The sequence below is a fragment of the Leptopilina heterotoma genome, unplaced genomic scaffold, assembly GCF_015476425.1.
Source record: "Leptopilina heterotoma isolate Lh14 unplaced genomic scaffold, ASM1547642v1 Lhet_16, whole genome shotgun sequence".
Classification (NCBI taxonomy): Eukaryota; Metazoa; Arthropoda; class Insecta; order Hymenoptera; family Figitidae; genus Leptopilina; species Leptopilina heterotoma.
In genome coordinates, this window is record NW_025110874.1 from 1,347,125 (window position 1) to 1,371,300 (window position 24,176).

The window sequence follows — 24,176 nt, forward strand, 5'->3', positions numbered from 1 at the left end:
TACTACTTTTTCACTCAGCAATATGAGAAATCCAGTTATTTAGAAATATCTGCGATACTAAATGAAGAAGCGAATGTTAGTTCACTTCAAGATGCAGTCGAAATTCGAGACAATCAAAATTCACAAGGAAATCTACCAAATAACAAGGAGTGTGATTTTCGAAATAAATTGTATCTCGGTTTCCTTTTCCAACATGGATACATCGGTGGGATCGGTCGTAGACTACTTGATGCTGTTCTAACTATGAGTCCTTCTATCCCTCTTCTATCCTTAAAATCAAGGGATTAAAAATTTGGGCTAAGACTAGAAACCTTGCTTCCATAGTTCTGTTATTGATTTGAAATTTTAATCTAATTTCTCTGAGCATATTAAGTGTTACTCATTTTTTTGCTACTTTCACTCTCTTGGTAAAGGGGTAACTTATTTAACTGTAGTGGAGAGAGGTAAGTAGGTTGAACAAAATTGTCGATAGAGGCAGAATCAAACAAAACTTTAATTATTGTGTTGTTGAATTTAACAGAAAAAATTGGAGATCATCTGAGAGATAATGTGCTGCTCGTAATGACAAATTATGTTTAGCTATGCAGGAGCACAGTTTTATTTCTACTTTTCTAACATCCACAAAAAAGTCTTCTTTCCTTTTATTACTATGTTTTTGAAGTACGCTTTTAATTGAATTATTCAGCAAATCACCGCATAATTTGAAGAGAAAAATATGGAATTTTTTGATACCTTTAATGAAGCTTAAGTGTTTCTTTCGTTTAGCATGCAGATTTATAATTGAAATATCTGCTCTAAATTTTTCAATACCAACAATAGATTGGGCTTGTTTTTTTTCTTCTGCAAGACAACGCGACCATGCATATAGTGTAGGATCTTGTTCCCATTCTTTTCTATATTTTTGAACTCTTTTTTTGTTTTTTGGACTCGTTAGGGATAGTTTTTAGGGTTCCGTACCCGGTAGGAACCCTATTGGAACGGTTACAAAAATGACCATGTACCCCCCCCCCTAGAACTCACAGTTTTACACCTAGAGAGCTAAAAATTGGTACACGTATGTATTTTCACGCGTAGATTACAGGAAAAATATAGCGAACGTTATTGGGATTGATCTTCATAGAGTTTTCGTCGAAAAACATCAAATTTTGTCCATTTTTCGCAAAAAAAGGCATGTACCCCCCCTAACGCTCACAGTTTTTTACCTAGAAAGTTGAAAATTGGTATGCATATGTATTTTCAAAAATGGATTAAAGGAAAAATATAGCGAACACATTTAGTATTGATCTTCATTCTGTTTTTATCGAAAAAGTCAAAAATTTTGAAAATTTCGAAAAAAATGCATGTACCCCCCCCCTGGCGCCCACAGTTTTTTATCTGAAGAGCTGAAAATTGGCATACTTATTCGTTTTTACACATAGATTACAGGAAAAATATAGCGGAAGTGATTAGAATTGATCTTCATGATGTTTTCATCGAAAAACTAAAATCTCTTTTTGAAAGCTCGAAAATTCTTTAACCGTTGCTGGTTCTCTCAATTCTTAATCTAGTGGACTGTCGCTATACATTTTTATTTATTTTTTCGTGTAGATTTCAAAAAACATACAGAAAAAATTATTGGAATTCATCTTCATATTTTTTTTGCGAAAAACTAAAAAAAATTTCGTTTTAAAAAAAAAAGTGTGTACCCCCCCCTTGGTTTTCACAATTCTTTGCCTATTGGACTGCAGTTTTGCTTATTTTATGTATTTTCGTCAGTAGATTTCAGGAAAAATATAGCGAACCTGATTGGATTTGATCTTCATATTTTTTTCATCGAAAAACTTAAAGTTTTTAAAAATTTCGTCAAAAAAGCGTTTATTTCACCCTAGCACTCACAGTTTTTTACCTAAAGAGCTGAAAATTGGTACACTTTTGTATTTTCACGTGTAGATTACAGGTAAAATATAGTGGAAATGATTAGAATTGATCTTCATTGCGTTTTGAGCGAAAACCTAAATTTTTTTTTTCAATTTTTGATAATAATTATACCTATGCTAGTTCTCTCAATTCTTAGTCTAGTGGACTGGCGTTATACATTTTTATTTATTTTTTCGTGTAGATTTCAACAAACATACAGAGAAAATTATTGGAGTTCATCTTCATATTTTTTTTTTCGAAAAACTAAAATTTTTTTTCGTTTTAGAAAAAAAAGTGTGTACTCCCCCTTTGGTTTTCACAATTCTTGGCCTATTGGACTATATTTTTGCTTATTTTATGAATTTTCATATGTAGATTTCAGGAAAAATACACCGAACATGATTGAATTTTATCTTCATATTTTTTTCAGTGAAAAAGTCAAAGTTTTTAAAAATTTCGTCAAAAATGCGTGTTATTTACTATAGCGCCCACAGTTTTTTACCTGAAGAGATGAAAATTGGTACACTTATGTATTTTTACGCGTAGATTACGCGTTTTATATTTAGTAATCATTATTAATTCACTATTTTTAAAAAATAATCTTTTAAAAAAATATTTAAAAATTAAATTTGTTTTTTTATTAATACAATCATTAAATATTATTTTGTTTATATTTTCAAAACAGAGTAACTTCAAATTGAATTGGAATTGATATATATTTATTTTTATAAGAAAGAAAATTAGAAGTTTTTATGGAGGGTACGGAACCCTAGGTTTTAGTACGAGTTTTACTCGCACTTGTCCGGTTTTTTGTATTCGGGTGTTGCAGATCTTTGCATTTTATTTGAGTTTTCTTCTTGATTATTATTATTATTTTCTTCCATTATTTTTTTTAGTATTGCACTAAACACCAGACACGAAGTGATAAAGGTCGACAGCGATAAAAGTTGTTCACGTAACTGTATAAGTGGAAGAGCCCTTTTGCAAGGAAGGAAAGATTTTAAAAAACTGCCGCCGTAAGGCATTGCAGTCGAGTGGTGCGATTTGGGACTTGTGTCGCAGTCTTAGAAGTTCCGAATAAAAATATAATATAATACCGCTGATCGCAAAATTATGGTAGAAAATACTACGGCGACCTCAACCTCCACTCGTTTTATAAAAATGACCGTAAACAAATGGCTATCTTTGTCTCGTTGTTGGTTAATATACTATTATTATATAGTCATAATAATTTGTGTTTAGAATATATGTATTAGCTAAAGAGTTTCAGTTTTATGTCGATGAAAAAATCTGATCAAAATTTGTAAAATTTAATTAGTACTACGACTTAAAAAAACCCCCTTCTTAATTATGCCCAATCTCCCCTAACCTGCACAGGACAAGCATAAAACCAAATATTACAGCCTTCTTTACTATCTGTACCTTTAGATTATCCACTCCTGACGCTTTACCATTTTTAATGTTTTAAGTTCCTTATAAAGGTCTTCCATAGACCACTTATCAAACTTTTCTGCTATCACCCATTTAATCTGAATTTGATTTTCTTGCGTCACACTCTCCTCATTTTTATCCTATCCAAAGAATCCATCCAAAAATGCATCTGCAGTACTGATCCAATCTTCCGAGTGCTGACCCCTACAATTTATGCTGTGCAGGACCATTTTGTGCCTATCTTCTCACTTGCCATTTTGTATACTACGACAAAAGAATTGTCGCTGCTGTCACCTTCCACAAATCTTTCCCAACTGTCTTTTCTAACTCCTATCCACCATTTTTGTATAATCTCTTCTTACAGAGCTATATATATATACTGACGTTTAAGTGTTTCTCTTATTTTATCATTCGTTTGCCTCTGATATGTTCATCTTAGTCTATTAACACTTCTTTTCGTATTTGTAAAGCTCTTATTCTACCAGGGCACTAATTTCTGTAAAATTCTCTTTCTTTGAATGGTATCATCCGTTACAGATTGTAGCGCGTCAGTTACATCCTTTGCAAATATTTCCCAATGGTTTTCAGAATTTATTTGTCTTTCTGTATCCAAAAGTATCTTTTCCACTATTAGTTTATCAAATATGCAATTTCCATATTATATTTAGGCTTCTTAATCTATTCTACTATATCGAGTGCTCTAAATGTATTAAAAAATGCTCGATGGTCATGATCTATTACGATTACTGGTGATAATCGCTTCGATTTTGTTGCAGCTCTAATAAAAACTTATACGGCGGACACCTTTCATCAGACACATGATCAAATTCTCTAAGCATTTTTTTACTCCAAGCGCACTTACGACTCACCATTAGCTTTTTGCATCGCTTTGTAGCATGTCCACAAGTCTCCTTTTCAGCTCTACATGATTTTGATATGTGGCCGAGACTCTGATACTTAAAACATCTGCTTATTCTAGTAAAATCCAACATTCTACATCTATAAGAACCAATGTACACTCTCTGCTCTTCGAAAATAGTTCCTAATACTAAAAGCAACTGCCAGCACTTAGTTTGTTGTGTTCATATCTTTTTTGTCTGTTTTAGAAAAAATTGCAGTTTCTATCAAATTCTGCCCTGGTCGTGATTCAGACCAGAAACGTCAACCCCCAGTCCCACATTTGCTAGAGCATCTATCTTCATAATCATGTCCAGATCTTCCCGTGTCTTAACCTCTACTAAAACAGCCTTGTAGCGCAATTTTCTAATATTATCAACGTGAAATCTATTGTAAACCGGGTTACAAACCTTCCTTTCTGCTCCTTCTAGCTGCTTATCGAGGCTCGTACTATGGAAAGATAGGATGTAAGGTAGAACAAAAATAAGCCGACTTGTGTGATTTCAAGTTTAGATTTTGTAGATATGCTGGGTGTGCCCAGCATATTATTTTCACGCTTATTTGTACGCGTTGAGCGATGTCACACTCGCACTAATAAAGTTCACGCAACACACAGCACTTCTTATAATTAATTATCAAAATTCAAGCACTTCACTGGTAAGTGTCCAGGAACAGGCGCCACCTATTGTGAAAATACCGTAAGGTCGCTCATTTTCCAGGATCGATCAAACATTATAATGTGAAGAAATTCCTACATGTCAGTTTAAACAAATGAAAATTTAAAAAATGCCCAAAATTTTTACAAATTGGGATCAAATTTACGAGTAAATAGGTGACTTAGAATATTAATTTGCAGTATTAATTTTATAGGTTGAGTACAGCTTGATAATGCGCTTTGAGCGGTTGCGCACCAGGACAAAAAAGTATTTAGAATAGAAACAAAGTATTGGTTGTAACTTACTGTTAATACGGTTTTGCGTTATAACCGTATTAGGAGGTTACGGTGAATACATTTAGCTTACCATGAATATATTTTTCTAAAGCTTTCGAATAAAAGATTTCTAAGCAAAGTTTATAATATTTATGAAGACTAAGGGACTTGAAGTATAAAAATGATGATTGCGAGAAGAAACTACAAAATTTTAAGAAAATATTAGAAAATAAAATGTGACAGGCAGACTATAAAATGTTGATGGATACCATATGCTTTACTGTGCCTACAACGTATATAGATTAAAAGGAATATGAAATTACCGGTAACCTCCCAATACAGCTTTGACACGAAATTGTATTCACCGTGAATTTATCACCAATACAGTAATGTTATAAAGAAAGTTTATAAAATTATTATTATACGAAATTTTGCGATCTTGTGTTCTTGTAGCTCTTTTGAAGAAATGATTCTGAATATGAAAAGTCACTGATAGTGATAGTTATCACTATCAATAGTTATTAATAGTTTCAAATATGTTTTGAAACTATTGAAAAATTATTATTTATTTAATTAGAATTATTCTTATTTTTTTAAAAAGGAATATTTTAACAATTCGAAAAGTGGTCGTGCGCAACGTTACACCTATAGTTCTTACATCATGATGTAGGTTAATAATGTAGATTATTATAGACTAACTATCAAAAAATAAAATGATAAATTTACCTTTTTCTGAATAAGGTATGTTTTCACAATAACCATCTCCACGAAAGAGCCAATGATGAAATGGACATTCTAAACATTCGCCTTTTACCAATCCTTGCCCCAAATTTGCACCCAAATGTGGGCAATAGGCATCTAAAATTTTTACAATTCCTGATACAGTTCTGTAAAATAATTTTTCTGTATATATATTTTTTAATTTAAGAAAACTTATCACATGAAATTAAATTAAAATTTATAATCTTACTAATTTATAACAATAATTATTTATTGCAACTGAAGGCCTTCATGCAATAAAAAGAAGAGCGTACAGTCGATAAGGGATAATGCCAGTCAGGTAGAGCGAGTGCCTCATATCAGTGACTGTCATTCCTACCAGATTGGTATTATCTGTTGCCGACCGTGCGCTCGTCCCCATTGCATGGAGACCTTTAATTGTAAAGTTTAAAAATTACCTAAAAATTGCAAAATTTTCTCCGAGAGCAATTACATGTTTTACTTGTCCCTTTTTAAGTTCAGAACTTTCTGAAACAGCATACCAACCATTTGGAAAAACGGGCGGTAAATTTCCTCTCTTTTTGTTTCTTAGGATAAAATCTTTGTCACCAGTTTGGAATTTTCGTCCCTAGAGAATAAATACTGATTTCAAAAAATCTTGAAAATTTTCAGCCAACAAAACTTTTCATTTAAATGAATTTGCGCTAAAACAAATTTCAGTTTAGACTGAATCCATTTCAAATCAGGCAAGTCGACAAACTTCAAGTTATTGATTTACCTGTCGCTAAAATATGTTATTCTATGTACATAAAAAATAAATTAAATTTAACAGAGTTACACATATTTGAACTTTGAGTGGTAAAACTCGAATAAACAATGAAAAAAAATTCTTTTGCTTTTATTTTTTTTTCTTGAGTATAAATTAATTTTCTTTCTTGGGTTTTGTAGATGATTGTGCCATCTTCAAAATCTCGTTTGAAATTTGTAAGAAGCTTTAAAATTAACAAAATAGGGGATGGTTTTCTGAAAATAAATAATAGCAATACAAGCATAACAATTTTTTTATTGTTTATTCGAGTTTTACCACTCAAAGTTCAAATGTACACAATTTAGTTAAACTTAGATTTTTTTAACATAAAAAATACGTGTCTCTTTATTTTTCATGTATAATAACATACTTTAGCGACAAGTAAATCTGCAACTTCAAGTTAGACGACTTTCATGATTTGAAATGGATTTAGTCTATATTATATATTTATATACAGATAAACAAAAATTAAAAATAGTGAAATAAAACTTTCTTTTTACTTCGATACAAACATTTCCTTCAGAAATGTTAAAAAGTACTGGAGTTAAAAGTTGTACCAAGTTGCCAGTGTTGTTTTCGCAATACTAGCACAGTACTGGCGTGCCAGCCGTAAAGTGCAGTACTAGCGTAGTACAGAAATGTTATTCAAGCCAGTACTGAACCAGTACGGGCAAGCCAAATGCTATCACGCTAGTACTGATGTAATACTGCGCCTGTTATGAATACTAGCATTTGACAGAAATTTTTGCTTGGGTATGAATGTTTATTTGTTCGAATATTCATTTGATCTAATTCTCAAATGTTTGAATGTTTTAAGTATGTATTAGAAATTCGAACAAATAAGAATTCAAACTTTTGAGAATTCGACAAATGATTAAGTATAAGAACTTTTGAATTTTGTGCGAAAATTAGGCGTTTTTTTAGTATATTGCAATACAGTTTGAAAAATATTAATAAAATACACTATTCGACAACATACAAAAATTCTAGAAAAGAATTTTGATGATATCAAGTTTTTTTTAAAAATGAAAACACATTTTATATTATGTTGCTGTTTAGTGTTTATGTTTACTGCGTCTAGAAAAATATCTGTTTTTTGTATATATTTACGCAATGTTTCAATTATTTTTCCAGATAACAAAATTTGCGTAATATGCTTCTACGTGACTCCATGCTCGTAATATTACAATTTTTTTAAAAATTAGATAGGTAACTAGAGCAAATCTTTAATTATCGTGATACTTTTTTTTATGATATGAATATCCTACAAGGATTAACTAATTCATTAACTGAAAAATACACATACAGCATTGACATTATTTCTAGATATAGTTGTGTACATTTTCGCTCTTGGTAAACAGCACGGAGAGAATTTTTATATTCCGTACATCGATACCTCTCTTCAAAAAAACCCTCTTTCTCATTGATCGTCTAAAAAACCTCTGTTCAAGTTGTCCCTCTCTAAAACAACCAAACTCTATTTTTTTGTAACTTCAGCATATGTTCTCTTATGCATTTTTTATTTAAAACGTAAGACATTTGCCATGAAATAATAAACATTTATACTTTATTGTCAATACCTAGTGTCTAATGATAAATTGTGTTTGACTTTATTCTAAACTAGCTGTCGAACCCGTCTTCGACGGGTTTTATCATGTACCTGTATTTCAACTTATGTCTTTACATTGCTTACAAAAAGTTTTAACTTTTTTTTAATTTCTGAAATTAAAAATGCTTAAACACAAATATTTCAATGATATTGTTTTCAAGATGTTCTACGTGAATATAATTAATCAAATATATATACTTGAAGTTAGTGACCATCTATTAATTATGTATTATTGAGTAAAAGGCTTATCGGTCGTGTTTTTTTAAAAGTAAAAAACCACTCTTTTTATTTAAAAAAATTTTTCTTATTAACAAAAGTGTTGACGTTTCGAGTTACGACCCATCTTCAGGACTAAAAAAACAGAAAAGAATTTATTAGACAATTTAAAAAAAATTTATATAATAAAGTTAAGAAAATTAATAATTTATATGAAAAGAACATACAACTATGAGTAAAGACCTGTTATTTAAAAATTTGTCCGAATTTCCTCAGAAGGAGAAAATTTAAACTTACAATAATTAACGACGAGAAACTAAGAATGACAAATGATTAGAAAATTTTTTAAAATAAAAGTGATTTGTTACTTTTTCTAAAAAAAACATGACCGATAAGCCTTTTACTCAATAATACATAAATAATCAAACATTTAAAAAAATAATTTAAAAATCTCGTTTTCAATTTTCTAGTCTAGAAGCTGAAAAAAGACCTACATTGAGAAAAAAAATGGCCCAAAAGCGCCAATGCTATTGACACACTCGAACACAATTAATTGAGGGCCCGAGTTCATTTACAGTAAAATAGTCAACTTAATATCTTTGCAATTTAAAATAGGATAAAAATTTTATTGAATATTAAGCCATGGGTATTTATTCGAGTTTCTTATGTTTTTGTATATATCTACTTTTGTAATTGCATGAGATAGGATTAATTTAATTTCAGGGTTTCTTTCAATCTCGGTTTTGTTGTACTTTATTTTTTTGCTCCAACCATGTCTGGATATGTGGTTTAAATTCGGAACATTGTGAAAATCTTGGACAAACCCTTCCCTATCACGAAAAGTAATTGCGTCGACAGGCAAGTAGCCCAGCGAACAACTTTTCTTAGTACATCTATTGTTGCTCTAAACGATTTTTTAATAAAACTATTGTTTTGGTTTTTGGTTGTTTTAATAATATGATTTCTTATAAATTTAAGTATGAAGTTGTCAATTCTTGTAATTTTTGCTTTGTCACAAATTATTTGATTAGAGATCATTTCATTATAATTGGTCGCCTGATCACGATGCATGCCGAGGCATGCTCTCATACATACTCTTTCAAATGCACGCAGCTCTTCATTATATGGGGAGAGATTCCATACCATATCATACATGCGTAGGTGAGTATCAGTCTGATCAAAATTAAGTGCATAATAATTTAACACAATAATTAAACAGTCTAGAGTAGAATAAATTTTTTTTCTATAAAATGTTTTTTATCATTATCAACCTGAATTTTAATGTGCTTACAATAGTTAAACTGATCTCTCAACCGAACCCCGAAATACTTTACAACGAATTTATGTATTAGAAAGTTGGAATTCCCTGCCTCATCGTATATTAAGAAAGTTCTCCACATTCTTGCATTCATATTTATTTTTTTTGCATTCCCTACAGGGCAGAATATGATAGTTTTGCATTTATCGATATTTGCAGTAAGATGCTATGTGTCGAAATAATCTAAGATTTTTTAAAAAGTATTTTGCAATTTGTTCTTCGCTTTTATAATCTCGTCATCTTCAACATACATTATAATGTCATCCGCAAAGGCTATTCCATTGATTTCGTCATTTTTATTAATATTGTACATCCCTATCAAATCCGCGAGTTATATATTGAACAGAATTGGCAAGTTTATTGCTCCTTTTTGGAGCCCTTGATTAAGATTATAGATTTGGCTCGCCTCTAAATTTCCATTCAATCATACCGTATCGAAGGCCTTCTCCAGGTCCAGCAGATAGGCCGCCACAGTATTTATGCTTTGTTAACATCTGAGGATAATTTAGTTATTGCATGAACTGTAGAAATTTTTTGCTTAAATCCGAATTGTTCATTCAGTATGAATTTATTTTTTGTAACATAATAATTTATTATATATTCGTTACTTTTTAATTTTACAAGTTCAATTAAATTTCTATTTTGATAGGGTATTTTTAAGTTAGGAATTTCAGTAATTTTGTTTAATTTAGAATAATCACGACGCAAATAGGGTTGAAAACTTAATGTGTATTATCGTAATTTATTATTTTGTAAGAATTGATTAAAATAATTTCTTTACTTTCTTAATACACTCTATCGTCGATATAGAACAAATTATCTATATATTTTATATGATTATCTACAGAGGCGCGAAATTTGCTGTTTTGATTCCAATGTTTTGGCTAACTGTCAGATTGAGCCCCTGTTAAATGTGAAATTTGTTTTATTGTGCAATTGTTTGTTGAAGAGAATGGAGTGCTCAGGAATTCCTTCCTTGGACGAACATGTTGAACTCATATGTTTCCAAGGGAACATACGAGTGCGGAAGGCATTCCTGAGCACGAGTGTACAGTAGTGTTCAATGAAGCCTTCCTCGGATGATCGTGTTGCACTCATGGGAGTATATGAGTGCAACACGATCATCCGAGGAAGGCTTCATTGAACACTACTGTACATTCGTGCGAAGTGAGTGGTTGTGAAGATAAGAAAAGTGGACAAAATAAAGTTTCCATATTTTTTCTGTGACAAATTCAGTATCAGTAGAAGGCAGCCAAAAAATGTCTATTCCTTATAAAGTGGTAAGTAATATGAAACAATTCTCTTTGACTTTATTTTCATTTGAATTAACTAAATATTTACATAGTAAACTAAGATAACACGAGCGCACAATCGCCTGTGAAATTTTAACGGCCGTTAACCCCCTGTTATTATTTACGGGGGTTAATTGACCAAAAAACACAGTTTTTTTCAATTTTTTGAGAAAATTGTAGGGGAGAGGTACGCACGTTGAGACGGGTTCTGTTTTTCAGTTATAATTTTTAAAAAACAAAATTTAGCGAAAAATTCGAAATGCTTTCTTAAAAGTATTGTCCAGGGCTACAACATTGCCAAAGAAAGTTATTTTTTTGGACAAAATTGAAAAATTTATAGCTGATTTTTTAAACATGTTATTTTTGACCAAAAAAAAGTGGTACGCACGTTGAGACACTCATAGTAATTTATTTTAAATTAAAAGAAAATGAATAATTACGTCAGATTCTAATTGTTTGTTGTTTATTTACTTATTTTGATGGTCTTAGCTCAAAGAAAAAAATTAAAATAACCTTGCCGTTATTTTTTTAAAGCTTTGAAATTATTTGTAGATGTTAACGTATGTCTAAATTTTCGTCGGAACTTTAAAGTAGGACTAAAATTGATATGTAAATGTTATCCGCAATTTTTTCTGCCACTAAAAAATACAGTAAATACACTAAACAGAAATTCTGAAAAACACTTTTTTTAACTAAAAAATTGGTTCGCTCTAGTTCTACCGAAAAAAACAGGAGTTATTGCGCTTTTTTTGAATAAAAAGTTTGGTATTAATGATACGACAAAATGCCAATAAAATTTTTGGTATTATCAGTTACACAGGTTATAATATCTTAGTGTCTCAACGTGCGTACCTCTCCCCTACAGAATATTCTAAAATAAGATTTCACTTGTTTTCCTATAGTTCTAAAAAATAAATGAATAGAGAATAATATTTTTAAATTCATATTATTAGGTTGACTTGTAATAGATAAACAATTTAACACCGATTAACGTTTTGATTACTACATATATCATATTTTTCTAATAATTACTTTTAAAAGTTGTGTTCCTTCATTAAGAATATACTTTCAACAGTATCTTGAAAATTATTACTTCCTTTCTTGTCTGTATTATCGATGAATTTTGAAAATTTAAAACAATTTATGCTTTATATTTTTAAAAGAATGAAAAAAAATTTTTAACATAAAATTCATGAAAACTAAAATTTCTTTTGGTTTATATTTTGAAAGAAGATAAAATTTTGGAAAGAATAAGACCTTACAGAAGTCATTTGGCCAAAATTTGTAAAAGATATTCTTAAAAATCGTAATTTTCAATGTTTTACAAAAATTTCAATAACTACTAAAATAATGAACGCTTTTTAATAATCTTAGGCTTATTTTAAAGGTCATTTTCTACGGAATAAGAATTACTTATAGGCATTAACCTGTAATTTTTCACTTGGAATAAGCATGATGTCAAAGTTGGACAAAAAAATTCAAAAAATTTGAAATAATGTTATTAAAAGAAAAATAATTTTTGAAATTCAAACATATTTTTTTATTAAATTTTCTTGAAAAATCTACACCATATCTTGTTTTATATATGTTCTAGAATAGTTTTTAGTAAAAAAAATTTATTTCAAATTTTTCCAATTTTTTTGTTCAACTTTGACGTCATGCTTATTCCAAATAAAAAATTACAGGTTAATGCCTATAAGTAATTCTTATTCCGTAGAAAATGACCTTTAAAATAAGCCTAAGATTATTAAAAAGCGTTCATTATTTTAGAAGTTATTGAAATTTTTGTAAAACATTGAAAATGACGATTTTTAAGAATATCTTCTACAAATTTTGTCCAAATGACTTCTGTGAGGTCTTATTCTTTTCAAAATTTTATCGTCTTTCAAAATATAAACCAAAAAAATTTGAGTTTTCATAAATTTTATGTTAAAAAATTTTTTTCATTCTTTTAAAAATGGGTGGACTGACAATTTCGGACGGTACTGTAAGGTTGAATTTAATTGTAATAAAAAGTAATAAATTAATTGACCATACATTAAAGAATTAATAATTTGAAAATACTGATAAATATAATATGTGTTGCTATATTTATCCTCTACAACCGCACCCCAAGTAGCATGTAACTTTACCGTAATATTAAAATGTACACCCTAAGCTAATATTACCATGTAATGTCACTGTAACATAATTACTTGTAATATTATCTTGGGACGGATATTTTAATATTATGTACTGTAATGTCACTGTATTATAGCAGTATAATATTACTAACATTACATATGACATTACAGTAGTGTCACATGCTACTTGGGATTCGAAATGAGTTTAAATAAGCTTTGTTCAATATTTTGTAAATTTTACTTGTATTTTCGATTTACACTAGTAGCGTTAAATATTCAATAAAAATATTTTATTAAAAAAATATTAAGTACATATTTCTTTGTGATTAAAAAATTGGTTGATTCCTTTAAACGAAATATATTAAAAATAATTTCAATTGATTTTTTAATTTTTTTGAACCTATATTTTTAAAGGAAGGGCGTGACGTTAGAAAATCTGAGAAATGTTTTCCCAGAAAGGTGTTAAATAAAGTTAAATGAAGTAATTAAAATATTTTTTCCAAAAATAAATTATTTACCTTGACCCAGTTGATGTTAACAAATAATGCAAAGTAAACTAGTATGATGATTATTGTGAATATTAAGACTAGTAAGGCAGTAAGGGTGTTTTGAATCCACCATTCCAACATCTTAGTTGATTCCTCTTCTTTATTTAATCCTTAACTCACTGTGATTTCTTGATCACAGTTTCTTTTCTTGATAATCCAATATCGTTAGTATTGAAATTGAAATTGGAGTTTAAATATAAAATCATGTATAAACTGAATTTAAAAGGTATTCCTTCACATATCTGAAATTGAGAATTTTTTAAAAAATATATTGTCTATAATATGGGGAAAATTTTCAAAAAATTATCGTGCCCTTTCTTTCATTTTAAGATTTCTTGTTTTCTTTGAGAATTCAATAAGGAAGTCAAAATTTTATTAATTAAAAACAATTTCGATAAGTGATGCAATATAAATTTACAAAAAATTTTGATCTCTAGTTTTGTTTGAACTGCAGCTCCTTCGGAAGCTTGACCGCTTTATATACTGACTACGTGGTCCAGCTTGAGGACCCATAAAAATACATATATTCCTCTATCAGGTCAACACACGCATCAGTTGCTGTAGATAAGCTTCGATACGTTGTGTCGTCAATTTCGACATGTGAATATATCAGTGGGAGTAAATGTACTGTCGAGTACATCTGTACTTATAGAGTACATTTGCACTTATAGAATCAAGTTAAATCGGACTTGATACTACTGATAATTGATCTTATCATTGATCTGCACTGGCTTCCTGCGATTCTATGTCTTTCCGTCTCTTCTCACTACATTGCTTCTGTCATTTCTCTTTCATATTTTCCCTTTATTTTCCGCAACTAAAGTAAAACTAAATTTCTTCTTTTTTAAGAACACAACTACATATAACTAATAGATATGGCATAGATTTACATCCTTATATAGCCATAAAGGCATAAAATCTTGGGTAATAGCACGTCCATTTATCTCTAATTCTATTTAGGTGATAACAAATGTCTATATTTTATTTGAAAAACCATTTAATTAAATGAATGAAAAATTTATTTGACTCAAAAAATCGATTTCTTAACGCCTAACAAATAAATAAATGTATACTTACTTCACACAAATCATTTTCATTTCAATAAAATAAAAATTATTTAATTATCTCAAAAATTATTTGCTGCAAGAAAATCTTATTTATTTGATAATATTCAAATGATAAACCATTATTCGACTCTAATTCTTTCAGCGGTTTACAAACAAAAATTTTTATATTTTTTTAAATGAAAGCTTTTTTTATTAATTTTATTTTCATTTTAAACTACATATTTTTACCCGAAAAAAGTGTAAAGAGAAAATTGTTTAATTACTTATTCATAACCATAGAACAGAACTATATGTTATACAGAGTACGCTGAAGTATAATACAATATTTTCGACAGTAACCAATTTCTACTTTACACCCACTTAATTTAAAAATCTAGAAAAATTATATCTTAAAGTAGACACTTTTAGAGATATTTTTCTCACATTTCAAAAATGGTACCTCTGGAATAACCTTTTTAAAAAAATTTCAAAAAAAAAAATTTCCGGGTTTTTTGGGCAAAATTTTCTTTATTTTTTTTATAATTTTTTTTATAATTTATCTTACCATTGTGAAAATTGAGTTTTATGGAATGGTTTAAAAACACTATTTTTATTTCTTAAGCCGAAGTACGTAGATGCTAGAATGACGTTAAGCTCTCAAGTTTTCAATTTTTTTCAATATGTTCCACCAAATTTAAAAATCTAGAAAAATTAAATGTTAAAGTAGAAACTTTTAGAGATATTTTTGTCACATTTCAAAAATGGTGCCTCTCCAATAACCCTTTTAAAAAGAATTTTCAAAATTTCAAAAAAAAATTTGAGTATTTTTTTTATAATTTGTCTTTTAATTCTACAAAAAAACATATTTTTGTCATTAAAATTGGTTAAGTCAGAGATACGTAGATACATATTCTAAAAAATTTTTCCCATTACAAGTATGTTCAGAAAAAATTCACAAAGTAGCCGGTGTTAGCAAAATTGGTCAAATTGACCCCCCTCTGCCCCCTCCAGATTTTTGAAAAAATAAAAAATATTTTTTGGGGCACATTTCTACTTGATAGAACAACAAATTCCCTGAGTTTCAATTTTTTTCAAGAAGTTGAAATTTCAACTTAGGACATTTCACGTAAAATGCCTCATATATACTATACCTACATTCCTTTCATATTAGTTTATCATTATTTTTTAATAAACCTTAATAAGAAGTGTGTTAAAGTACTTCCTGCAGTCGAATTGATATCAGGCTAGTAAAACTTATTGTTTGTCGAATCTGCTATTGGAAATTTAAACAAGTTGTATTTAAAATTTTAATTTTCTGAATTCAATGAATTTAAAATAAATCGAATAATTTCGACATAAATCTTAGAATTTAATCTTTGTTTAAGCAAACAAATTCAATATTATTTAAATTACCTAATATTTGAACGGAAACTAACGAGAATGATGTCAGAAAATGTAGAAATATTTTTTATTTTTTTCTTCCCAAAGAAGTTAATTTAATTTCGATAATATTTGTAAATATGCACAGAGTTAATATCTTTAATTTATTAATTACCTATAAAATAGTTTTAAAATGATTCTTGAGACGGATAATTTCAATTCAAAAACAAGTTCAAAAATATTTGTCGATTGATGAATTATATAAATTATTAAAAATATATTGTTCCTTATTTTTATTATTGAAGTAACATAATTGAAAGTGAATTTCATATTTAATTTTAAGTTAGAAAAATGACCTGGGAAATCCAATTTGGCATATGAATCAATGAATATTAAAGAATATAATTAGATATATTTTGAAAGTAAATTTGATAATACCGTAAATTAATTGAACTCTATTCAATAATTTTAAGCGATTGGAATTTAAAGAGAATTTAATATAAATTAATGGAGACCACAATCGTATCATATTAGAGATTACTAATTTAGTTAATCACTTACTAAAACAATGAAAACACAAAGAGATATTTTTCTATATTTTTATAGTAGCCACTTTTACTATTAAATTAAAAAAATAAACTCATCAATCGTCAGGTAAATTGTGATCTCTCTTATATGTATGTATATTTTAATGTGCTGATTACGAAAATAATATTAAAAGTGGCTCAATTTTGATACCGATCCCAGAAAAGAATCTTACAGTTTAATACAAATAGTAAAATAATATGATTAAATAATAAATAGAAATATTAGAAATGTAATAAATTTTATAATTATTAGTTTAAAATTAGAAAATAAAAAGTAATAGAATGAAATAATTCGGAATCATGATTTGGACAAGTAAACTAGAGTCCATTAGTTACACATTTTAAGTGAACAGCTCTATCGCATCAATTGCGATGAATAGAATTATTTTTATTATAAATTACTACACTGAGAAAAATAAACATAACAGGAATCACTCCTGTCGAGACATAAATGTCAACTCGCCGAATTAAAAAAATCAGTGTACATACATATAATAACCATTAAAAACAGTTAACCTTAAATCATCTAAACAAAAATTATTGGCATGTGATAAAAATGCCGAAATTTATTACAATAAATGGATATAAGCATTTTAAAATATAAAATAATAAATAAAATATTATTTTAAAGTTCATCAGTAAAGTAACCTAATTTTACGATTTTTATTAACAGATAATGGTGAAATATAGGATTATAAAATTAAGTAAAAACTTATGGAATATTAAGAATTTGTGATGAACTTTCAGTTTTTATTTAGTTTTCTTTCATTGTCTCGTCAAATAAAAAATATATGTAAAATAAAATTTTCACTTTGTGTTAGATTTTCTCAAGTGGACCTTAAATTTTAAAAAGTTGAAATTTATCAGTGTAAATGTGCAAAAAGATAGTTCTATTAGAGAATATTTCTCGTTTCGATAAAAACATATTTTAACTTATTTTTTTTGAATTCTATAATTTTATGTATTTACTTGTAAACTTTCGTACCTATTAAAAATAAAAAGTAGTAATACTATAATTATATTTTACTACTAAACAGACTAAAAATTTTTTATGAGTGTTTTAAGGCAATTTCCTGGGTAAGCATAATGTGGTAAAATTTTGTTCAAAATTACGTAAAGGTAAAAAAAATTTTACTCAAACTAAAAGAACTTTTTTAAATTATATATAATACAAAAAAATTTTGTAAAACTTGTTTTTCTCGAAGAAAGAAATATTCAACTGAAAACAATTAAATAATAAACTTAAAATAGATTACATAAATAAATATAAATAAAATAATATATTACTAATTTTATTATAAACAAGTATTCCCATTGAATTTTAGTTCAAAACGTAAAAACCAAATTTTAAAAAAATTATGAAAGAAAACCTTTAAAAATAAAAAAGTTAAAGCGTGCATAGCGGGAGACACGACATTCATCAGACGCGGGAGCCCACATCATGGAGCTTGCGCGCGTTTACAAAAAAATTCATAATTAATAAAATATTTGCTTTAAACAATTTTTTCTTTTTGATATGCAATCCTTAAGGAGGAACTGGACGGTGAATCGGGCAAAAAGTTTATGACATTTAGGGAAAATATATATTTCTAAAAGTATTCAATATAGGAATGTCTAAATGTTGCGAATGAATAAAATAGTAATTAAATATGTCTAAAAAATATCAATTACATAATAATTAAAATGTTTTTTTAAAGAAATTAATATTTCTTAACAATGCTAAATGAAATTTTTGGTCGAGACAGAGCCGAACGACTACTTAACTGCATTCGGCTAGACTCGATTTATCCTCGGGTCGCAAGCAGCAAGCAGCCGTCCCCTTACCACATGACGTCACTGTCAGTTAGGTAAGTTTTTACATCAAATCAGAGGGCCGAGGTCGCGTACCTTTTTGTTGAGCACTACGCAAAGGACTTTACCTAACTTTCGCTAATTCGGAAAAACACGCAAGTGCATTTTTCTATATAATTTGTTTAAATAATTAATTTTTTATTTCATAATTAAATAGAGCACCATCATTATACCCAGTATGTGAAGTTAAATTGAACAGTTTTTTAATTTTTATTAGGGTTCTGAAAGCAAACAGTTTTTTCTTATTTTCTCGTTTCGATATGAATGTCAGTTAAGGGGAGGGTATAGTTAATTCTGTGAAAAAATGGCATGTTTTCGTGATTTTTTTTGGCGCTCTGGTTAGAGCCAGTGTATTGGACAAATTTTACATTTATTGTACATTATTTAAAGATAATTTAGTCAAAATTTAAAAGATATACGATGAGAAGGAAGTGTTTGACACGCGATTTCCGAAGACGCCTTCAAAAAAAACCATTTTGCGGTGTTCACTGTAAGTTGAAGCTGGATCATCTGAAATCAAAAACACAAGATTTTTTTGTTAACTGATTAGTGTCCCGAGGTAACGCTGTCGAGTTTTTATTTTTTTTTATTTTTGGATTTTTAGCACCACTTTAAAGTCAAAAAATCGATTTTTGCTATAAAATGTCAACACATTTGTTATTGTAAAATGAGTAATAATTAACAAAAAAATAAAAACTCGACAGCGTTACCTCGCCATTTATGTGTTAAAAAAGTGTACCAAATTTCAAAAGAATCGGTGCAGTAGATTTTGAGTGACAGTGAACACCGACTTTAAAAACAGCAAGTGTGGGAAAAACGGTTTAAAGTTTTGAGTAGTGAAAAGTAAGGATTATTTCGTCTATACTTACATACTATCATCGATTCCAGAGCCATAAAGTAAAGAGGTTTCAGGTAAATTATCGAGGGCATCCTTTTGCTCTTGTCTATGCTGAATTCGACCTTCTTTGCTTTCATTTGCAGCTTTTTCCTCGGCTTTCTTTATTCGCGTTCTGTCAGTTGCGCGCGCCCATTCATGAGAACTTGGACCCGTACTAATTTCCATCTCGTTCATAAAGCTAAGATAAGCAAAACTGCCTTCATTGAAAGTGCATGCTGCCACATTAGCTGCGATTTCAACAATATTTGCGTTACCACCCAATGATTTTGGACTAATTTTCCAAATTACCTGATTCAAACTCTCATTGTTATTTTGATTAAATCCTCCAAGACATCGCTGCAGAAGTGTGTCTTTACTCAAATCAATATAAATGGGTTTTATAGCTTCTGTAACTTCTCTGGGTAATGCACTGTAACTGTGTTTGAATGATTTCAGTTTTTTTTCAGCGACAGCTTTCTGCCATTCACACCATGAGTCTTTGCCTCTCGGGCCTTTTTTTTCTGCGGATTCTTATCTGTCGAAGAGTAATGGTAATAAGTTGTCCAAATAGCATTTCTCATTTTTTCAATAGAATCATGGTTACGTCGAATGGCAAGACCATAGTACACAGTTAATTTGTCGATCATTTTAGCAGTAAGCTTACCTTTGCCACCAAGACTTTTTCTTTTTACCATTTTTCCTGTTTTAGTTTTTGAATCTTCTACATTTGTTTTTACTAAAGTTCGCAAACGAGTTCCCATTCTTTTTTGCACATGGCCTATGCATTCTTTTTTGTTTATCAAGAAATCTGTTGCGTAAGGTTCGGTATTTACGACACCAGTGTAAGTTTTCGAATCGCCATCTCCAATATAATTGCGATACTTTACTTCATGATTTATTGGCCTTTGAAACATCTCTATAATCGCATCGACTTCCATATTACCAGATGGTCCAATATGATTAATATGGCATCTTCTGCTATTCACGTGATCTGTATTCCACTCTTCGAACTCTGCAGTATTCAGTCTGTTACTCCAACTTGTGCACTCTTGGCAATAGTCATTTTTTACAAGAATATCAACAACTTTTTCAGTATAATGTCCAATCATGGAAGATTGGATTGGACCAAACAATGATAAAAATCCTCGTTTTTCCAAGTTCTATCTCCTGATATGGTCAATTCTGATGTCTCTTGTACTCCATTCGCTTTGCAAGTTGCTTCTCGTTCTTCCTTTATAGCCGAAGAAAAAAATCTATTTGCAACGCTTTGTATGTTTATTCACATTTTGCTTACATATGAATTATAAGCTGCTTTTGATATGAAAGAACTTGAGAAATCCATAATTCCACAAAACTTGTCACATCCAGCCAATCCTATCCCTAACACTCGCATCACAAAAGCAAATCGAATATTCACTTCATAAATACCAGAGTCAATCCTTTCAGTAGATGGAACATAATTAAGTACTTTACATTTTTCGCATGTAACTTTGATGCTGAAGCCGAGACCTTCTTTTTTGCAAGATTGAAATGAAACTTTTTCGTCACAATTTATGCACCTCACTAACGTAGAAATAGTAGAGAAAGCTAAAAGAAAATCAATTATCCTGTAATGTTTTTCAAGATCCTCATCAATGTCTGCAGAAGTATTTAATTTAATTTTTTTAAACGACGTACTTTGACCTGTAACATCATCGCTTTGACGTTTATGTGGTGGAACAATTTTTTTCTGTCGACACAAATACGATGAACTAGATTCGTGATCATCTCTGCTTACTTTTTTTGGCATTTTACTAATAAATACAAAATCACGGCGAAAGTCGAATTTAAGGGTTTTCGAACAAGAAAAACCTTTAAAAATGGCTGTCAGAACTTATGCTTCATCTGAAATGGATTATTAACACAATTGAGATATTTATTGCAATTTTTTAAAAGTATAACTTCTGACCGCCATTTTTAAATACCTTTCTTGATCGAACACCGTTAAACACAACGAAAATTAAGACGAACTTTCAGCGTACAAAATCAACTGCTCGACAGATAGTTTACTTCTAGACTGGTCTGTATACAAATAACAAGACTCTTTGACAATGCAAGGAATTTCGGAAATACAAAAGAACACGAAGTTGCTGCCAGCTGAGCGCGCGTCATTCGTAGTGAGCAGGTATAAAAACCGCCTCAGAGGAAGGGACACTTAAACTGCCATATCTCCGTCAGTTTTGCTCGAATCTGCTTCATATTTTCACACAATACTCTTGAAATATTGTAGATTAAAATAAAAAAATTTAAAAAAATGAAAAAAAAGCTAAAATACTATACCCTTCCCTTAACTAAGTTTTTATTTCAAACGGCAGTACTGTCACCAGGAGCGTAACCATGGTAACTTTTCCCCCTTTTGTTGGAGAAACCAAGTAAATTTCCTTCACAATTGACAGTAGCCTTCTGATTGGTAGATATAATGGAAACGTGTCGCTTGTGATTGGCCCTCTGTGATAATGGCCGACAGGCGGTGTAATTTCAAATTGTAAAATGAGCAGTGGCTTGATTACTTGACGGGAAAATTCCAATTTGGTGATCCCTGGAGAAAAAGGCAATTCTGGCGGAAAACTCCAGCTGGTGCTTCTCGTAGATCCTCAGTTGATTGTACATAAGAAAAAATTACAAAATTAATGTTTACGTCGGAATCACAATAATTAATGATTTTGACCTCCGAGCTGTTGCGACCATCGAGACTCCACCGGGAAGTTGTGTAATCAAATTTTACCACATTACAAACTTTTTTTTTGGGAGAGAGAAAAATTATTTTTTTATCCCACATGCACAAAAATGGCGCTTTTAGATAGCTGACAACAGGGAGTAAAGTCACTCATTTGTTCGACCATATGAAAATGGCGTCCATTTTCTCCCAAGAGGCAAACATAACAGCTGATCCCATGCGTTATTTTTGCCCATGGGAGAAAACGGCCGCCATTTTCATATAAGTCGAACAAGTGAATGACTTTTACTCCCTGTCGTCTGCTATCTGAAATCGCCACTTTTGTGCATTAGGAATAAAAAATATCGTAAGTAACACGAGAACAAATGGCTGCCTTTATACCCTTGTTGCTTAATATACTATTTATTCGGATGTAAAAATTTTACATTTATATCCATAATTTCACATTGAATTTTTTCTATCTCTTAATGTTCGAGGCAACAATTTTGAATTTGACGTAGGTGGGGAAGCTATTTAAGCGATCAGAAGGTTTTTTTGTCGCACTGAACGATGACCAGACAAATGGGATAGCTGTCAATGTGCGTGATCGATATTCAGATTGATAAGAATTATAATTTGAGCCAAATGAGCTGAAGGCTTGTAGTATTCGCGTATCAGTGGAAACGTCTTGAGAAAGTTTAACCGGTGAAGATGATTTCCATTCAAACTCACTGCCGGATCCCACCTGAACCGTATCGGTTGAATCTGATTTATAAAGTTTGCCTGGTGACCCATTACGATCTCCATTCGATCCAGATTGCTGGTCCATACCTTACTACGTGTAATATTATTAATAATTATACATTGATATGTATTTTCTACTCGACAGAATCAGTTCAGTTTCTTCACCAGTAGTTAGCTAAGGTCCTTAGCTTTAAATACATATGCATATGTTCGTTTAATATCTACTTAGGCACACGTTATAAGTCAAAAACGAAACTATGCCCACAACCAAACCTATTCCCCTACTTTCGTTTAGAATTAGAACATCTTTAAAAAGTTTATTTTTTAATAAGTTGTTTATAAACAATTAATTTTTTTAACGGTCTGACAATTTAATTTTCATTATAACTTTTAAAATAATAAAATTGTCGCTCATGAAAATTTCACGAATTCTGACTCTACTACACCTGCCACAGATAGATGGCTAGATTGCGCTACTGTTGTTTGTACATAATTTTCGTTATAGTTTGCATTTCAAATTTTCTCGCACATGTCTGATAAGATCGACTAAAATGCAATGTTTTTCCTCAACATTGTAAAATTATTGGATCATAAGTAAAGGGATATCATTTCAGTATCATTTCAAAATTGACGTTTTGGTTGTGTCTAGTGTCGATCTAAATTTAATTGAGTTAGAATAAAATCGATTTCACATTTTAACATAATTTTTTAACTCTACTTTGAGAACTTCAGGAAGTTTACCTTCAACGAATATTTAATTCAGTTATAATTGGTGTCTTTTAGCTAACGTTAAAGTAATATTTTGCCTGTTGCACGATGCTCGAGCTGCCATTTTTTATTTTTGGTGTTTGGCTTCAAATCTCATAATATATAGATTTGAGACTTTTCTTAGTAAATTTCATGTACTGTTCATTTAATTCAGCAACCAAAACTTGTATCAAGCTTTCAATTCCTGCGGAAATACTTAAGGACATGAATAAGTCAATTAGTTTTCGTTATTTTACGTACAAATCCCAAATGGGATTATATTTTGGAACGAAATCTCTTACGATTACTCCAAAAAACGTAAAAATGTCAACATCTTTCCAGGAGACATACAAATGTTTCCATTATTAATATGCTTTGCATTTATAAAACATAGCTTGTTTTATAATAAGGTCAAATTAAAAACGTATGTAATTTATCGTTTAACTACTACAGTGAAAAT

The 24,176-nt window shown here is 29.9% G+C and overlaps 1 protein-coding gene across 2 annotated transcripts in view; it reads right to left on the reverse strand.

Annotated features, from left to right (window-relative positions):
• LOC122498793 (cholesterol 7-desaturase nvd 1) overlaps positions 1-14,261 on the reverse strand; it is a 33,854-nt gene extending 19,593 nt beyond the window's left edge. Inside the window, exons 1-4 of one of the 2 annotated variants that reach the window (XM_043606705.1) lie at positions 14,208-14,261; positions 13,760-14,031; positions 6,334-6,503; positions 5,882-6,042 (exon numbers count right to left, since the gene is read on the reverse strand). In XM_043606705.1, the coding sequence (XP_043462640.1) occupies positions 5,882-6,042; positions 6,334-6,503; positions 13,760-13,870 (442 nt within the window). In that variant the 5' untranslated portion in view covers positions 13,871-14,031; positions 14,208-14,261. Of the gene's footprint in view, positions 1-5,881; positions 6,043-6,333; positions 6,504-13,759; positions 14,158-14,207 lie in introns of those variants that run through there. The other variant, XM_043606704.1, reaches the window with a different exon arrangement.
• Positions 14,262-24,176: the final 9,915 nt, after the last annotated feature.